At 45.2% G+C, this 19,238-nt stretch overlaps 2 protein-coding genes across 20 annotated transcripts in view; one reads left to right on the top strand and one right to left on the bottom strand.

Annotated features, from left to right (window-relative positions):
- The window catches only part of LOC5500775, a 33,521-nt gene extending 27,340 nt beyond the window's left edge, over positions 1–6,181 (bottom strand). For 6 of the 11 annotated variants that reach the window (XM_048721794.1, XM_048721796.1, XM_048721797.1 and 3 more), the window contains exons 1-10: positions 6,040–6,181; positions 5,867–5,962; positions 4,730–5,146; positions 4,026–4,305; positions 3,555–3,832; positions 3,288–3,362; positions 2,638–2,916; positions 1,699–1,968; positions 1,460–1,537; positions 28–1,281 (exon numbers count right to left, since the gene is read on the bottom strand). In XM_048721794.1, the coding sequence (XP_048577751.1) occupies positions 28–1,281; positions 1,460–1,537; positions 1,699–1,968; positions 2,638–2,916; positions 3,288–3,362; positions 3,555–3,832; positions 4,026–4,305; positions 4,730–5,146; positions 5,867–5,962; positions 6,040–6,043 (3,031 nt within the window). In that variant the 5' untranslated portion in view covers positions 6,044–6,181. Of the gene's footprint in view, positions 1,282–1,459; positions 1,538–1,698; positions 1,969–2,637; positions 2,917–3,287; positions 3,363–3,554; positions 3,833–4,025; positions 4,306–4,729; positions 5,147–5,866; positions 5,963–6,039 lie in introns of all 11 variants that reach the window. The other 5 variants (XM_048721795.1, XM_048721801.1, XM_048721804.1 and 2 more) reach the window with 3 other exon arrangements.
- A 967-nt stretch (positions 6,182–7,148) lies between these two features.
- The window catches only part of LOC5500776 (collagen alpha-1(XII) chain), a 33,731-nt gene continuing 21,641 nt past the window's right edge, over positions 7,149–19,238 (top strand). For 3 of the 9 annotated variants that reach the window (XM_048721546.1, XM_048721542.1, XM_048721538.1), the window contains exons 1-3: positions 7,150–7,559; positions 7,755–7,778; positions 18,651–18,713. In XM_048721546.1, coding sequence (XP_048577503.1) covers positions 7,502–7,559; positions 7,755–7,778; positions 18,651–18,713 — 145 coding nt within the window. In that variant the 5' untranslated portion in view covers positions 7,150–7,501. Of the gene's footprint in view, positions 7,560–7,754; positions 7,779–18,650; positions 18,714–19,238 lie in introns of all 9 variants that reach the window. The other 6 variants (XM_048721545.1, XM_048721541.1, XM_048721540.1 and 3 more) reach the window with 3 other exon arrangements.

The raw sequence follows: 19,238 nt of genomic DNA, 5'->3' as shown, positions 1-19,238 counted from the left end.
CTGGCTGGCTCCCTGGTTGATTTGCGCCTGCTTGACCATTTGGCTGGCTTCCTGGTTGATTTCCCGGTTGACTTCCTGGCTGTCTTCCTGGTTGATTTGCGCCTGCTTGACCATTTGGCTGGCTTCCTGGTTGATTTCCCGGTTGACTTCCTGGCTGGCTCCCTGGTTGATTTGCGCCTGCTTGACCATTTGGCTGGCTTCCTGGTTGATTTCCCGGTTGACTTCCTGGCTGGCTTCCTGGTTGATTTGCGCCTGCTTGACCATTTGGCTGGCTTCCTGGTTGATTTCCCGGTTGACTTCCTGGCTGGCTTCCTGGTTGATTTGCGCCTGCTTGACCATTTGGCTGGCTTCCTGGTTGATTTCCCGGTTGACTTCCTGGCTGGCTCCCTGGTTGATTTGCGCCTGCTTGACCATTTGGCTGGTTTCCTGGTTGATTTCCCGGTTGACTTCCTGGCTGGCTTCCTGGTTGATTTGCGCCTGCTTGACCATTTGGCTGGCTTCCTGGTTGATTTCCCGGTTGACTTTCTGGCTGGCTTCCTGGTTGATTTGCGCCTGCTTGACCATTTGGCTGGCTTCCTGGTTGATTTCCCGGTTGACTTCCTGGCTGGCTTCCTGGTTGATTTGCGCCTGCTTGACCATTTGGCTGGCTTCCTGGTTGATTTCCCGGTTGACTTCCTGGCTGGCTACCTGGTTGATTTGCGCCTGCTTGACCATTTGGCTGGTTTCCTGGTTGATTTCCCGGTTGACTTCCTGGCTGGCTTCCTGGTTGATTTGCGCCTGCTTGACCATTTGGCTGGTTTCCTGGTTGATTTCCCGGTTGACTTCCTGGCTGGCTCCCTGGTTGATTTGCGCCTGCTTGACCATTTGGCTGGCTTCCTGGTTGATTTCCCGGTTGACTTCCTGGCTGGCTTCCTAGTTGATTTCCCGGTTGACTTCCTGGCTGGCTTTCTGGTTGACTTCCTTCCTGATTTCCTGGTTGCTTTCCCGGTTGACTTCCTGGCTGGCTTCCTGGTTGATTTCCCAGTTGACTTCCTGGTTGATTTCCCGGTTGACTTTCTGGCTGGCTTCCTGGTTGACTTCCCGGTTGACTCCCCGGTTGATTTCCCGGTTGACTTTCTGGCTGGCTTCCTGGTTGATTTCCCGATTGATTTGAAGCTGGTTGACCATTTGGTTGACTACCAGGTTGATTCCCAGGTTGAACTGTACCCTCACTTCCCTCCGTTCCAGGTAATCCAGGTGCTATGGTATTTGGAACTCTGGTGCTCGGTCCAGGCGTTGTTACTAAAAAGAAAATGTTTTTTTTAAGTATCTAGTGTATTAATGGATAATCCATGGGTACCCATGAACCACGCAGCGGGCAGTTGTTCATAAGTAACGCAAAAAAAATGTCTGAATCCTGATTTGTGACAGCCTAGTGAATGTAAGGACACTCATTTTAGCGTTGTGTGATACAGCTTACCCGCAAAAGGCGAAGGGGTCGTTGATTGTTCCTTGCTTGTAGATGGTGTTGATTGTGGTTTGAGAAATTCTGTGCGACCTGCAATATAAAAATTAAGATGAAAAGTCACCGCTTTTTCACATTGAACCCAGGTATATGGATGTCCTTAAAAGTCATCTTGCTGTCAATCCTTAGGTTGTCTGTGTTTCATAGTGTTCCGTTAGGGCAGAAAATAGGTATACCAACAAAGTCTTACATACCTTCTTCTATCTTGTTGATAAGTGTTTGTGAGATGCCAGGTAGATCGTTATACGAAGCCACGGTCAGCACATTAGAGTCAGCGGGTGTTGAGGCTATCCCATCGAGTTGTGCACTGTCATAGTTAGGCCCAGCCCCCACGCAGTACACAGTAACCCCATTCATTCGCAGATCACTTGCGCCCTGGAAAACGTCATCTTCAGCGGTACTCCCGGCAAGCACCACGAGCGTGCGGCGATGACCATCATTGTGCTTACTCCCGAAAAGATAACCTAAGGAAAGGTCTGTTAGTATAACCTAAGGAAAGGTCTGTTAGTATAACCTAAAGAAAGGTCTGTTAGTATAGCCTGTCTGTTAGTATAACCTAAGGAAAGGTCTGTAAGTATAACCTAAGGAAAGGTCTGTAAGTATAACCTAAAGAAAGGTCTGTTAGTAAACCTAAGGAAAAATCTGTTGGTATAACATAAGGAAATGTCTGTTATTATAACCTAAGGAAAGGCCTGTTAGTATAACTTTAAAAACGGTTTGTTAGTATGTTCTTTTTAGCAAAGAGGTCTAATATAATAATCAACTCAATCAGGATCACAATCGTAATCGATATCAAAATCATTACAAACCTAACTCTTGAACAAAAGGTCTGATAGATGATTATAAAGAGAATTGAGGCTACTCTGGAATAGACATCACCCTCAAAGAGAGGCTGTCGCTTCACAAGCGGAGACTAAGACTGTTGATAAAAGCCGCCTTTAAATAAACGCTCATCTTATTTATTTTTATATTGACTATTAATTTAATTATTAATTATTAATTTAATTATTAGAATCTACTTCCATCTGTGAAAATTTACTTCCTTGAATCACGTGTAATGTGACATATAAAAAAATGTATGGATTTAGGCACTGCCTTATATCGGAGCCAGCATATATTAAATAGCTAAGCACCTTTAGTTTGTTGTAACGCAGCTCCCAGATTGGTCTGTCCACTAGGAAAGACAGACGCGTCTATCGCAGCATCTATGGCAGGCTTGTCTTTAAGTTTGTTATCAAAATCAAATACCATCGTGGAATCGGCGCCAAACACGACCAGACCGACATGCGTGCTACCAAATGGAGTCCAGAAGGCCTGGTAAATCGTCTTGAAAAAGCTCAGTGCTTGCTTGAAGTTTTCCTGACCGACAACCGAGGAGCCATCAATGAGAAATCCCAAGTCGATCTTTGCCTCTACGGGATACGCATACAAATTATCTCACCAGAGACGATAAAAATTACCTCACATGAGAATCATAAAAATTATCTCACGGGTGACTCTGCAAATTATCTAACAGGAGACGCATATATAAATTATCTCACGGGAGACGCATACAAATTATCTCAGGGGAGTCGCATATAAATTATCTCACGGGAGACGCATACAAATTATATCACGAGAGACGAATAGAAATTATCTTAACAATATGTTACATTATAAGTAATAATAATAAGTAATGATACAAAGGTCACAAATATTTTACTTAAAAGAATTATTATTACCTTATGCTATGCTAAATATTGCTTCATTTTTTTATGTTATAATTCCTTTCCAATTCTCTTACCCACAAGCCCTCCTGCCTCGCCCACGCTCTTGGGCTTCTGGTCAGCAGTTTGGCCGTCATCGCTCTGTTGCGCTACTGTTACAAACAAACGAAATAAATGTGAGGCTGGTGCGATGAAGTCAAACGGAGAAAATAGATGAAAATAAAACATGCCAAGATGCCTCTTCGCATGATATAGTGCTTCAGGAGTTGCATCCTCAATTGATTATACGCATGATAAAGGGGGTGTACGAATTACACCCTCAATTTATTACTCAATAATCCCACCTTTTGTTATACGGCTGACCAAAGTCGGCACCAGTCCACTCAAATCGTCGAAACCCGCGGTCAATACGTACGTGGTGGAGGGTGAGCTGGCGATGGCGTCCAGTTGGGTCCGATCGTACGCCCCACCCACCCCTACACAGAATAGTCTGACACCACTCGCACGAAGCTCCTCGGCGTTCAGGCTTGGGTCGCCTGTGGATTTGCCGGCTGTTATCAGAACGAGGATGTGAGGGATGCTTCGTCGCTTGCTTGTCTTGAACAAGCTCTTCATAACCTTTCTAATATAAGAGAAATAAGCTATTAATCTATTTTCTAAGATAAGAGAAATAAGCTATTAATCACTTTTCTAAGAAAAGAAATACCCTCTCATCACTTTTCTAAGATAAGAGAAACAAGCTCTTCATCACTTTTCTAAAATAAGAGAAACGAGCCCTTACCTTATACCATAAAATAAGAGAAACGAGCCCTTACCTTATACCATTGCCAGTATCGGTAGCTCCGCCCGGAAAGTTTATCCCGTCTATGGCAGAGTTAAAGTTGGCCTGGCTAAAGTGTACATCAAACCCGAGGTTGGTCTTCGCCTTGGTCCCATACGATACCACGCCCGTGTGAATACCACTCTCGGATAGCGGAAATGACGACATCACATCTTTAACAAACTGAAGCAGCTTCCGAAAGTTGCCCGAGCCCTGGTTTTCCGTGGCATCAGATCCGTCCACAGCGAACGCGATGTCCATTTGGAGAGCTGGCGCTGAAATGGTATAAGGAATATTTTAGCACAATCGATATTCAGTTTTCGTTGAAACACAAGCGCACAAAATCCATCTGAGCTTAATGGTATAGAAAAACGTGTTTAAATAACATGAAAACATTTTTTAAACCCGGTCACTTCAATACAAGGAAACATAATATATTCATTACTTCGAAAAACTGCATGATTCTTATGATTTTTAAGGTTGCCGTACCGCAGGTGCTCCGTAAACTTTGACTTGTAGTTAGAAAAAGGAAAACAGCGACTCCATTGATTTAAACAATAGAGAAGACACAAAAATTCCTCCATACCAGACCCCGAAAACGACAAAGTTTTCTTCAAATGCAATTTCTAAAATTTCAATTTCTAATGCTACGGAAGCAGGCCTGGTTTATGTTTCGGAACCCATAATGTTAAGACCCACCGGTCTGCTGCCTTCTCGAGCCCCCTTCCTCGTCCACAGACTTCCCGCGCAGCACATTTCCTATCTTCCCGTGAGCAAGCATCACAATAAGCTTTTCCAAATTTTGCGCAAGCCTGGACCGAGCTCTGTGCCATTTAACGCCGCGGTCTTGCTCGGGAACCCTGTGTAACAGTCGGCTGTTCAGCGTCATTTCATCGTTGAGTCGCGTAATGGGTGCCAGTCCATCGGGCGTGGATATCTCATCTCGGGAATAATACCGCTGACCAGATGAGCCCTTGAGCTTGCCAATTTCGTATTGTAATAAATTTCGTAGCCTTGAAATAAACCGGTCCTCACGGGGTATGTTAGAACGTGTAAATAAACTCCGGGTATTCGAAGAGCGCAAAGGATGACGGTATATGCCATTTGTTTTCTCCTCTGAAACGACATAACATTCGATCAGTACTGTGGGATATCAGAAACATTAAATACATCTTTAATTATCGTGAATATTCGAAACAGTTATTATATAATATTAAGATTTAAACAAGGTGAGGTTATGATGGTATAAGAGGGCGTGGTGGGAAGACAGATGCCAATACATGTAATAAGCAGCCAATCAGAGACGCAAAGTACGCCACAGTACTCACAGTAAAAGAAGCTCGAAACCGTGTCAGCATATTTTTCGTCAATGTTTTTGTTAGGACTTTCATTATATCTCAATAATTTAAGGTGTCACAGAGGATTCAGATTCAAAAAATATAATATCATACTGAGAAAAGACAACCTTTATTCATCCAACCGGTGTGCAGCGATTCAATGTTGTCTTTTGTAGATTATTTTCGGAGAGTACGGGAGGATATAGTACGTGAATACAGATGCAAACAGAGCTTGGAAATCAAATAGAACAAAATGACAAAGCGGAAATATGTTACAAATAAGTTTGTAACACTGTGAAATGTGTTCATTTGTGAAGGATGTATAAGTAAAATAAAAGAAATGAATTATTGCAATGGCATCATGAGCGACAAATTTTAATCATTTCCATATTGCCGTTATCAGCAACATCAGGTGAATACTGCCTTGCTATATTGATTAATATATATTAAATTGAAATAGCTGTACATTAATTGATAAAATGTTTTTTAACATATTTACCTTTTGAAAACGTAAACAGTCCTTTAAGTCTCTGAGAGCCACTTGTTTTCGAGGAGAAAATCAAGCACCCGTAGAGAAGTATAAACACAATCACTCCTAAAACACAAACACACAACAATCTTAATCAGTACATCATCGCATAAAATAAAAACACAAATCAAATGTGCACTCACTCATTATTCGTGATCCATTTTCTAGTACTAATCATGTTTCCGGTGTTTTTCTCTTCGTCTCATGTTGTGTCTCACTTGTTGTTTCTGATACCTGTTGCATGTGAAGCGAGGCAAATAACACCAACTGGTTGCTGCTTTGTTCACTTGCAAGTGTTTTATTTAGACCGATCATTCGGCGTTAACAAATTTCCTACGATCCAAGTGGAAATAATCATATAACAATATATCTCCTTGGCTTCTAAGATGCTAATATAATTAAACGAATCCAAAAGAATATCGAACAGTTTTCATCGATGAGCATCAAAAATCTTGTATCAAAACTTTTAAAATAGTTAGAAAAAGGCTATAGCAATTGGTTTTGGTGTCTTTGGAAATGTAAACATTTCAGTAATAAGCATGTGTGGTGTTTCCTCATTATTGGAACCTGTAAAAATTGATTATAAATTCTTCAAAAGGAACTATTTTCTTATTACGTTCCATGCCAATTTCTGTATAACTTTTATTCACGGTGGTGAAACGGCATCGATTTGATTTTAACGTTTATCCCAAGCTCTACCTACCTACCGCAAAATCATGTGAATGATCTTGGTGCATCATTTTTTACCACTCGAGATGAAAGTTCTAATTAAGACGATTTCTTTTCCGAGGGATTATGTCGAATTATATTCCGTAAAAATGAAAGCAACTACGTTGCGCAGCTAAAAAGCACCTTAAAAGCCGGGAACTAAATGGTTCTATTACAGATTAAAAAAAATTAAATTAAATTAAAAAAAAACCAATTGATTCAAGTTTAAACTATATTTTCCTGGATCAGAATAGGAATCACGTGACGGATATCCTGGATCAGAAGGGGAATCACGAGACGGATAGCCTGGACCAGAAGGGGGATCACGTGACTGATATCCTGGATCAGAACAGGACTCACGTGACTGATATCCTGGATCAGAATGGGACTCACGTGACGGATATCCTGGATCAAAAGCTAAATCACGTGACGAATATACAGGATCAAGAGGTGAATCACGTGATAGATATCCCAGATCAGAAAGATCATTATTAAGGCGATTTGAAAAACTGGAATTCGATTGAAAAACGATCTAACGCGAAAAATTTAAATGGTTTTAAAAATCTGTTCGTTATTGTCTCCATAACTAAAGATCAATTCCACAAACACGTAGAACAGGTGTTTTGGGACGTATTTCAAAAACAATCATAGAACAGCGAATTGGATCCAAGAATCAACTTGATGTTTTAAAATCAAATAAGCTATTGCGATGTACTACAGGAATGAAAACACGGAGAAATATTGTCGAAAATTTGGTAGAAAAACCTATTATTTTCTGCTGAATTAATGTTCCGAGTATCATAGAATATCAAAGGCTACTGGTTAAAGCCAAGGATTTTACCATAAAGGAACAGTAGAACGAGCTTATCAGACTAGACAATAGGGTTTTACAATCATATGATGTTTCTAGGATTGTCAATTGTTCTTTTAGTCATTGCGACATGTGTAAACTCAGGTAAGTAAAAAAGACTACAGTTTAACAAAGAGCTAAAACAAAATGAATGAGCCAGTCAACTACATGTCCATATGGGAAACTATTTAAAAAAATCTTATGTTTGTTTTACAGAAAAAAGGATGGTAGCATTGTAATGAACTAGTTATTGAGTCGACTTATAGCTCGGTTACCATCTAAAATCCGTTTCTTTTTTAGATGCACAAGTGGGACACACGTCGGGTAAGTGCAAGTATTGCTTGGCATGCCGATTTGATACATGGGTCCTACTAAACTTGGTAGATTCTCAAGGCCATGCATGGCCCTGTGCGCTGCCGATTTAATACATGGTTCCTACTAAACTTGGTAGATTCTTAAGGCCATGCATGGCCCTGTGCGCTGCCGATTTGATACATGTGTCCTACTAAACTTGGTAGATTCTCAAGGCCATGCGTGGCCCTGTGCGCTGCCGATTTGATACATGGTTCTTACTAAACTTGGTAGATTCTCAAGGCCATGCATGGCCCTGTGCGCTGCCGATTTAATACATGGGTCCTACTAAACTTGGTAGATTCTTAAGGCCATGCATGGCCCTGTGCGCTGCCGATTTAATACATGGGTCCTACTAAACTTGGTAGATTCTCTAGGCCATGCATGGCCCTGTGCGCTGCCGATTTGATACATGGGGCCTACTAAACTTGGTAGATTCTTAAGGCCATGCATGGCCCTGTGCGCTGCCGATTTAATACATGGTTCCTACTAAACTTGGTAGATTCTTAAGGCCATGCATGGCCCTGTGCGCTGCCGATTTGATACATGAGACCTACTAAACTTGGTAGATTTTTAAGGCCATGCATGGTTTTGTGCGCTGCCGATTTGATACATGTGTCCTACTAAACTTGGTAGATTCTCAAGGCCATGCGTGGCCCTGTGCGCTGCCGATTTGATACACGGTTCTTACTAAACTTGGTAGATTCTCAAGGCCATGCATGGCCCTGTGCGCTGCCGATTTAATACATGGGTCCTACTAAACTTGGTAGATTCTTAAGGCCATGCATGACCCTGTGCGCTGCCGATTTGATACATGGGTCCTACTAAACTTGGTAGATTCTTAAGGCCATGCATGGCCCTGTGCGCTGCCGATTTGATACATGGTTCTTACTAAACTTGGTAGATTCTCAAGGCCATGCATGGCCCTGTGCGCTGCCGATTTAATACATGGGTCCTACTAAACTTGGTAGATTCTTAAGGCCATGCATGGCCCTGTGCGCTGCCGATTTGGTACATGTGTCCTACTAAACTTGGTAGATTCTTAAGGCCATGCATGGTCCTGTGCGCTGCCGATTTGATACATGGTTCTTACTAAACTTGGTAGATTCTCAAGGCCATGCATGGCCCTGTGCGCTGCCGATTTAATACATGGGTCCTACTAAACTTGGTAGATTCTTAAGGCCATGCATGGCCCTGTGCGCTGCCGATTTGGTACATGGGTCCTACTAAACTTGGTAGATTCTTAAGGCCATGCATGGCCCTGTGCGCTGCCGATTTGATACATGGGTCCTACTAAACTTGGTAGATTCTTAAGGCCATGCATGGTCCTGTGCGCTGCCGATTTGATACATGGTTCTTACTAAACTTGGTAGATTCTCAAGGCCATGCACGGCCCTGTGGGCTGCCGATTTAATGCATGGGTCCTACTAAACTTGGTAGATTCTTAAGGCCATGCATGGCCCTGTGCGCTGCCGATTTGATACATGGTTTCTACTAAACTTGGTAGATTCTCAAGGCCATGCATGGCCCTGTGCGCTGCCGATTTCATACATGGGGCCTACTAAACTTGGTAGATTCTTAAGGCCATGCATGGCCCTGTGCGCTGCCGATTTGGTACATGGGTCCTACTAAACTTGGTAGATTCTCAAGGCCATGCATGACCCTGTGCGCTGCCGATTTGGTACATGGGGCCTACTAAACTTGGTAGATTCTCAAGGCCATGCATGGCCCTGTGCGCTGCCGATTTAATACATGGGTCCTACTAAACTTTTAAGATTCTCAAGGCCATGCATGGCCCTGTGCGCTGCCGATTTGGTACATGGTTCTTACTAAACTTGGTAGATTCTCAAGGCCATGCATGGCCCTGTGCGCTGCCGATTTAATACATGGGTCCTACTAAACTTTTAAGATTCTCAAGGCCATGCATGGCCCTGTGCGCTGCCGATTTGGTACATGGGGCCTACTAAACTTGGTAGATTCTCAAGGCCATGCATGGCCCTGTGCGCTGCCGATTTAATACATGGGTCCTACTAAACTTGGTAGATTCTTAAGGCCATGCATGGCCCTGTGCGCTGCCGATTTGATAAATGGGTCCTACTAAACTTGGTAGATTCTCAAGGCCATGCATGACCCTGTGCGCTGCCGATTTGGTACATGGGTCCTACTAAACTTGGTAGATTCTTAAGGCCATGCATGGCCCTGTGCGCTGCCGATTTGATACATGGGTCCTACTAAACTTGGTAGATTCTCAAGGCCATGCATGACCCTGTGCGCTGCCGATTTGGTACATGGGGCCTACTAAACTTGGTAGATTCTCAAGGCCATGCATGGCCCTGTGCGCTGCCGATTTGGTACATGGGTCCTACTAAACTTGGTAAATTCTTAAGGCCATGCATGGCCCTGTGCGCTGCCGATTTGATACATGGTTTTACTAAACTTGGTAGATTCTCAAGGCCATGCATGGCCCTGTGCGCTGCCGATTTAATACATGGGTCCTACTAAACTTGGTAGATTCTTAAGGCCATGCATGGTCCTGTGCGCTGCCGATTTGATACATGGTTTTACTAAACTTGGTAGATTCTCAAGGCCATGCATGGCCCTGTGCGCTGCCGATTTAATACATGGGTCCTACTAAACTTGGTAGATTCTTAAGGCCATGCATGGTCCTGTGCGCTGCCGATTTGATACATGGTTCTTACTAAACTTGGTAGATTCTTAAGGCCATGCATGGCCCTGTGCGCTGCCGATTTGATACATGGGGCCTACTAAACTTGGTAGATTCTTAAGGCCATGCATGGTCCTGTGCGCTGCCGATTTGATACATGGTTCTTACTAAACTTGGTAGATTCTCAAGGCCATACACGGCCCTGTGGCATGCCGATTTGATACATGGGTCCTACTAAACTTGGTAGATTCTCAAGGCCATGCATGGCCCTGTGCGCTGCCGATTTAATACATGGTTCCTACTAAACTTGGTAGATTCTTAAGGCCATGCATGGCCCTGTGCGCTGCCGATTTGATACATGTGTCCTACTAAACTTGGTAGATTCTCAAGGCCATGCGTGGCCCTGTGCGCTGCCGATTTGATACATGGTTCTTACTAAACTTGGTAGATTCTCAAGGCCATGCATGGCCCTGTGCGCTGCCGATTTAATACATGGGTCCTACTAAACTTGGTAGATTCTTAAGGCCATGCATGGCCCTGTGCGCTGCCGATTTAATACATGGGTCCTACTAAACTTGGTAGATTCTCTAGGCCATGCATGGCCCTGTGCGCTGCCGATTTGATACATGGGGCCTACTAAACTTGGTAGATTCTTAAGGCCATGCATGGCCCTGTGCGCTGCCGATTTAATACATGGTTCCTACTAAACTTGGTAGATTCTTAAGGCCATGCATGGCCCTGTGCGCTGCCGATTTGATACATGAGACCTACTAAACTTGGTAGATTTTTAAGGCCATGCATGGTTTTGTGCGCTGCCGATTTGATACATGTGTCCTACTAAACTTGGTAGATTCTCAAGGCCATGCGTGGCCCTGTGCGCTGCCGATTTGATACACGGTTCTTACTAAACTTGGTAGATTCTCAAGGCCATGCATGACCCTGTGCGCTGCCGATTTGGTACATGGGGCCTACTAAACTTGGTAGATTCTCAAGGCCATGCATGGCCCTGTGCGCTGCCGATTTAATACATGGTTCCTACTAAACTTGGTAGATTCTTAAGGCCATGCATGGCCCTGTGCGCTGCCGATTTGATACATGTGTCCTACTAAACTTGGTAGATTCTCAAGGCCATGCATGGCCCTGTGCGCTGCCGATTTGATACATGGGTCCTACTAAACTTGGTAGATTCTCAAGGCCATGCATGACCCTGTGCGCTGCCGATTTGGTACATGGGGCCTACTAAACTTGGTAGATTCTCAAGGCCATGCATGGCCCTGTGCGCTGCCGATTTGGTACATGGGTCCTACTAAACTTGGTAAATTCTTAAGGCCATGCATGGCCCTGTGCGCTGCCGATTTGATACATGGTTTTACTAAACTTGGTAGATTCTCAAGGCCATGCATGGCCCTGTGCGCTGCCGATTTAATACATGGGTCCTACTAAACTTGGTAGATTCTTAAGGCCATGCATGGTCCTGTGCGCTGCCGATTTGATACATGGTTTTACTAAACTTGGTAGATTCTCAAGGCCATGCATGGCCCTGTGCGCTGCCGATTTAATACATGGGTCCTACTAAACTTGGTAGATTCTTAAGGCCATGCATGGTCCTGTGCGCTGCCGATTTGATACATGGTTCTTACTAAACTTGGTAGATTCTTAAGGCCATGCATGGCCCTGTGCGCTGCCGATTTGATACATGGGGCCTACTAAACTTGGTAGATTCTTAAGGCCATGCATGGTCCTGTGCGCTGCCGATTTGATACATGGTTCTTACTAAACTTGGTAGATTCTCAAGGCCATACACGGCCCTGTGGCATGCCGATTTGATACATGGGTCCTACTAAACTTGGTAGATTCTCAAGGCCATGCATGGCCCTGTGCGCTGCCGATTTAATACATGGTTCCTACTAAACTTGGTAGATTCTTAAGGCCATGCATGGCCCTGTGCGCTGCCGATTTGATACATGTGTCCTACTAAACTTGGTAGATTCTCAAGGCCATGCGTGGCCCTGTGCGCTGCCGATTTGATACATGGTTCTTACTAAACTTGGTAGATTCTCAAGGCCATGCATGGCCCTGTGCGCTGCCGATTTAATACATGGGTCCTACTAAACTTGGTAGATTCTTAAGGCCATGCATGGCCCTGTGCGCTGCCGATTTAATACATGGGTCCTACTAAACTTGGTAGATTCTCTAGGCCATGCATGGCCCTGTGCGCTGCCGATTTGATACATGGGGCCTACTAAACTTGGTAGATTCTTAAGGCCATGCATGGCCCTGTGCGCTGCCGATTTAATACATGGTTCCTACTAAACTTGGTAGATTCTTAAGGCCATGCATGGCCCTGTGCGCTGCCGATTTGATACATGAGACCTACTAAACTTGGTAGATTTTTAAGGCCATGCATGGTTTTGTGCGCTGCCGATTTGATACATGTGTCCTACTAAACTTGGTAGATTCTCAAGGCCATGCGTGGCCCTGTGCGCTGCCGATTTGATACACGGTTCTTACTAAACTTGGTAGATTCTCAAGGCCATGCATGGCCCTGTGCGCTGCCGATTTAATACATGGGTCCTACTAAACTTGGTAGATTCTTAAGGCCATGCATGGCCCTGTGCGCTGCCGATTTGATACATGGGTCCTACTAAACTTGGTAGATTCTTAAGGCCATGCATGGCCCTGTGCGCTGCCGATTTGATACATGGTTCTTACTAAACTTGGTAGATTCTCAAGGCCATGCATGGCCCTGTGCGCTGCCGATTTAATACATGGGTCCTACTAAACTTGGTAGATTCTTAAGGCCATGCATGGCCCTGTGCGCTGCCGATTTGGTACATGTGTCCTACTAAACTTGGTAGATTCTTAAGGCCATGCATGGTCCTGTGCGCTGCCGATTTGATACATGGTTCTTACTAAACTTGGTAGATTCTCAAGGCCATGCATGGCCCTGTGCGCTGCCGATTTAATACATGGGTCCTACTAAACTTGGTAGATTCTCAAGGCCATGCATGGCCCTGTGCGCTGCCGATTTAATACATGGGTCCTACTAAACTTGGTAGATTCTTAAGGCCATGCATGGCCCTGTGCGCTGCCGATTTAATACATGGGTCCTACTAAACTTGGTAGATTCTCTAGGCCATGCATGGCCCTGTGCGCTGCCGATTTGATACATGGGGCCTACTAAACTTGGTAGATTCTTAAGGCCATGCATGGCCCTGTGCGCTGCCGATTTAATACATGGTTCCTACTAAACTTGGTAGATTCTTAAGGCCATGCATGGCCCTGTGCGCTGCCGATTTGATACATGAGACCTACTAAACTTGGTAGATTTTTAAGGCCATGCATGGTTTTGTGCGCTGCCGATTTGATACATGTGTCCTACTAAACTTGGTAGATTCTCAAGGCCATGCGTGGCCCTGTGCGCTGCCGATTTGATACACGGTTCTTACTAAACTTGGTAGATTCTCAAGGCCATGCATGGCCCTGTGCGCTGCCGATTTAATACATGGGTCCTACTAAACTTGGTAGATTCTTAAGGCCATGCATGGCCCTGTGCGCTGCCGATTTGATACATGGGTCCTACTAAACTTGGTAGATTCTTAAGGCCATGCATGGCCCTGTGCGCTGCCGATTTGATACATGGTTCTTACTAAACTTGGTAGATTCTCAAGGCCATGCATGGCCCTGTGCGCTGCCGATTTAATACATGGGTCCTACTAAACTTGGTAGATTCTTAAGGCCATGCATGGCCCTGTGCGCTGCCGATTTGGTACATGTGTCCTACTAAACTTGGTAGATTCTTAAGGCCATGCATGGTCCTGTGCGCTGCCGATTTGATACATGGTTCTTACTAAACTTGGTAGATTCTCAAGGCCATGCATGGCCCTGTGCGCTGCCGATTTAATACATGGGTCCTACTAAACTTGGTAGATTCTTAAGGCCATGCATGGCCCTGTGCGCTGCCGATTTGGTACATGGGTCCTACTAAACTTGGTAGATTCTTAAGGCCATGCATGGCCCTGTGCGCTGCCGATTTGATACATGGGTCCTACTAAACTTGGTAGATTCTTAAGGCCATGCATGGTCCTGTGCGCTGCCGATTTGATACATGGTTCTTACTAAACTTGGTAGATTCTCAAGGCCATGCACGGCCCTGTGGGCTGCCGATTTAATGCATGGGTCCTACTAAACTTGGTAGATTCTTAAGGCCATGCATGGCCCTGTGCGCTGCCGATTTGATACATGGTTTCTACTAAACTTGGTAGATTCTCAAGGCCATGCATGGCCCTGTGCGCTGCCGATTTCATACATGGGGCCTACTAAACTTGGTAGATTCTTAAGGCCATGCATGGCCCTGTGCGCTGCCGATTTGGTACATGGGTCCTACTAAACTTGGTAGATTCTCAAGGCCATGCATGACCCTGTGCGCTGCCGATTTGGTACATGGGGCCTACTAAACTTGGTAGATTCTCAAGGCCATGCATGGCCCTGTGCGCTGCCGATTTAATACATGGGTCCTACTAAACTTTTAAGATTCTCAAGGCCATGCATGGCCCTGTGCGCTGCCGATTTGGTACATGGTTCTTACTAAACTTGGTAGATTCTCAAGGCCATGCATGGCCCTGTGCGCTGCCGATTTAATACATGGGTCCTACTAAACTTTTAAGATTCTCAAGGCCATGCATGGCCCTGTGCGCTGCCGATTTGGTACATGGTTCTTACTAAACTTGGTAGATTCTCAAGGCCATGCATGGCCCTGTGCGCTGCCGATTTAATACATGGGTCCTACTAAACTTGGTAGATTCTTAAGGCCATGCATGGCCCTGTGCGCTGCCGATTTCATACATGGGTCCTACTAAACTTGGTAGATTCTCAAGGCCATGCATGACCCTGTGCGCTGCCGATTTGGTACATGGGTCCTACTAAACTTGGTAGATTCTTAAGGCCATGCATGGCCCTGTGCGCTGCCGATTTGATACATGGGTCCTACTAAACTTGGTAGATTCTCAAGGCCATGCATGACCCTGTGCGCTGCCGATTTGGTACATGGGGCCTACTAAACTTGGTAGATTCTCAAGGCCATGCATGGCCCTGTGCGCTGCCGATTTGGTACATGGGTCCTACTAAACTTGGTAAATTCTTAAGGCCATGCATGGCCCTGTGCGCTGCCGATTTAATACATGGGTCCTACTAAACTTGGTAGATTCTTAAGGCCATGCATGGCCCTGTGCGCTGCCGATTTAATACATGGTTCCTACTAAACTTGGTAGATTCTTAAGGCCATGCATGGCCCTGTGCGCTGCCGATTTGATACATGAGACCTACTAAACTTGGTAGATTTTTAAGGCCATGCATGGTTTTGTGCGCTGCCGATTTGATACATGTGTCCTACTAAACTTGGTAGATTCTCAAGGCCATGCGTGGCCCTGTGCGCTGCCGATTTGATACACGGTTCTTACTAAACTTGGTAGATTCTCAAGGCCATGCATGGCCCTGTGCGCTGCCGATTTAATACATGGGTCCTACTAAACTTGGTAGATTCTTAAGGCCATGCATGGCCCTGTGCGCTGCCGATTTGATACATGGGTCCTACTAAACTTGGTAGATTCTTAAGGCCATGCATGGCCCTGTGCGCTGCCGATTTGATACATGGTTCTTACTAAACTTGGTAGATTCTCAAGGCCATGCATGGCCCTGTGCGCTGCCGATTTAATACATGGGTCCTACTAAACTTGGTAGATTCTTAAGGCCATGCATGGCCCTGTGCGCTGCCGATTTGGTACATGTGTCCTACTAAACTTGGTAGATTCTTAAGGCCATGCATGGTCCTGTGCGCTGCCGATTTGATACATGGTTCTTACTAAACTTGGTAGATTCTCAAGGCCATGCATGGCCCTGTGCGCTGCCGATTTAATACATGGGTCCTACTAAACTTGGTAGATTCTTAAGGCCATGCATGGCCCTGTGCGCTGCCGATTTGGTACATGGGTCCTACTAAACTTGGTAGATTCTTAAGGCCATGCATGGCCCTGTGCGCTGCCGATTTGATACATGGGTCCTACTAAACTTGGTAGATTCTTAAGGCCATGCATGGTCCTGTGCGCTGCCGATTTGATACATGGTTCTTACTAAACTTGGTAGATTCTCAAGGCCATGCACGGCCCTGTGGGCTGCCGATTTAATGCATGGGTCCTACTAAACTTGGTAGATTCTTAAGGCCATGCATGGCCCTGTGCGCTGCCGATTTGATACATGGTTTCTACTAAACTTGGTAGATTCTCAAGGCCATGCATGGCCCTGTGCGCTGCCGATTTCATACATGGGGCCTACTAAACTTGGTAGATTCTTAAGGCCATGCATGGCCCTGTGCGCTGCCGATTTGGTACATGGGTCCTACTAAACTTGGTAGATTCTCAAGGCCATGCATGACCCTGTGCGCTGCCGATTTGGTACATGGGGCCTACTAAACTTGGTAGATTCTCAAGGCCATGCATGGCCCTGTGCGCTGCCGATTTAATACATGGGTCCTACTAAACTTTTAAGATTCTCAAGGCCATGCATGGCCCTGTGCGCTGCCGATTTGGTACATGGTTCTTACTAAACTTGGTAGATTCTCAAGGCCATGCATGGCCCTGTGCGCTGCCGATTTAATACATGGGTCCTACTAAACTTTTAAGATTCTCAAGGCCATGCATGGCCCTGTGCGCTGCCGATTTGGTACATGGTTCTTACTAAACTTGGTAGATTCTCAAGGCCATGCATGGCCCTGTGCGCTGCCGATTTAATACATGGGTCCTACTAAACTTGGTAGATTCTTAAGGCCATGCATGGCCCTGTGCGCTGCCGATTTCATACATGGGTCCTACTAAACTTGGTAGATTCTCAAGGCCATGCATGACCCTGTGCGCTGCCGATTTGGTACATGGGTCCTACTAAACTTGGTAGATTCTTAAGGCCATGCATGGCCCTGTGCGCTGCCGATTTGATACATGGGTCCTACTAAACTTGGTAGATTCTCAAGGCCATGCATGACCCTGTGCGCTGCCGATTTGGTACATGGGGCCTACTAAACTTGGTAGATTCTCAAGGCCATGCATGGCCCTGTGCGCTGCCGATTTGGTACATGGGTCCTACTAAACTTGGTAAATTCTTAAGGCCATGCATGGCCCTGTGCGCTGCCGATTTAATACATGGGTCCTACTAAACTTGGTAGATTCTTAAGGCCATGCATGGTCCTGTGCGCTGCCGATTTGATACATGGTTTTACTAAACTTGGTAGATTCTCAAGGCCATGCATGGCCCTGTGCGCTGCCGATTTAATACATGGGTCCTACTAAACTTGGTAGATTCTTAAGGCCATGCATGGTCCTGTGCGCTGCCGATTTGATACATGGTTCTTACTAAACTTGGTAGATTCTTAAGGCCATGCATGGCCCTGTGCGCTGCCGATTTGATACATGGGGCCTACTAAACTTGGTAGATTCTTAAGGCCATGCATGGTCCTGTGCGCTGCCGATTTGATACATGGTTCTTACTAAACTTGGTAGATTCTCAAGGCCATACACGGCCCTGTGGGCTGCCGATTTAATGCATGGGTCCTACTAAACTTGGTAGATTCTTAAGGCCATGCATGGCCCTGTGCGCTGCCGATTTGATACATGGTTCTTACTAAACTTGGTAGATTCTTAAGGCCATGCACGGCCCTGTGGGCTGCCGATTTAATGCATGGGTCCTACTAAACTTGGTAGATTCTCAAGGCCATGCATGGCCCTGTGCGCTGCCGATTTGGTACATGGTTCTTACTAAACTTGGTAGATTCTCAAGGCCATGCATGACCCTGTGCGCTGCCGATTTGGTACATGGGTCCTACTAAACTTGGTAGATTCTTAAGGCCATGCATGGCCCTGTGCGCTGCCGATTTGATACATGGGTCCTACTAAACTTGGTAGATTCTCAAGGCCATGCATGGCCCTGTGCGCTGCCGATTTGGTACATGGGTCCTACTAAACTTGGTAGATTCTCAAGGCCATGCATGGCCCTGTGCGCTGCCGATTTAATACATGGGTCCTACTAGACTTGGTAGATTCTCAAGGCCATGCATGGCCCTGTGCGCTGCCGATTTGGTACATGGTTTCTACTAAACTTGGTAGATTCTCATAGCAATGCGCTTTATTCGATAGGTATCACCCATTTGCATCACGTAATCAAAAACCAGAACACTAATCTTCACGTAACACCCACGCGTAAGTATGCCTTAACCATGCCTTAACTATGCCTTAACTATGCCTTAACCATGCCTTAACCATGCCTTAACTATGCCTTAACTATGCCTTAACTATGCTTTAACTATGCCTTAACTATGCCTTAACTATGCCTTAACTATGCCTTAACTATGCCTTAACTATGCCTTAACTATGCCTTAACTATGCCTTAACTATGCCTTAACTATGCCTTAACCATGCCTTAACTATGCCTTAACTATGCCTTTTAAGAAGAACTTATTGTTGTTGTTGTTTCTACTGCTGCTACTGCTGCTGGGAATGTTGCTGTTGCTGATAATGGACAGGCACGGCTAGCATATTTCCGCTACTTTCTTTAGAGTAAAAAGGCCTTTGATATGACTAGACTTAATGCAAAGGACTATATCCTTTGCGTGTCTATCTACCTAGGGCACGCTAAACGCGAGTAAAACGAATAAAAATGATCATGAATAAAATGTCTTTTAAGTGCCTTATAATCATTTTAAGGAGATTCGATACAGTTTCCCG

Source organism: Nematostella vectensis, chromosome 14, assembly GCF_932526225.1.
Source record: "Nematostella vectensis chromosome 14, jaNemVect1.1, whole genome shotgun sequence".
Taxonomy (NCBI): Eukaryota; Metazoa; Cnidaria; class Anthozoa; order Actiniaria; family Edwardsiidae; genus Nematostella; species Nematostella vectensis.
This window is presented reverse-complemented; position numbering and strand designations above follow the sequence as displayed.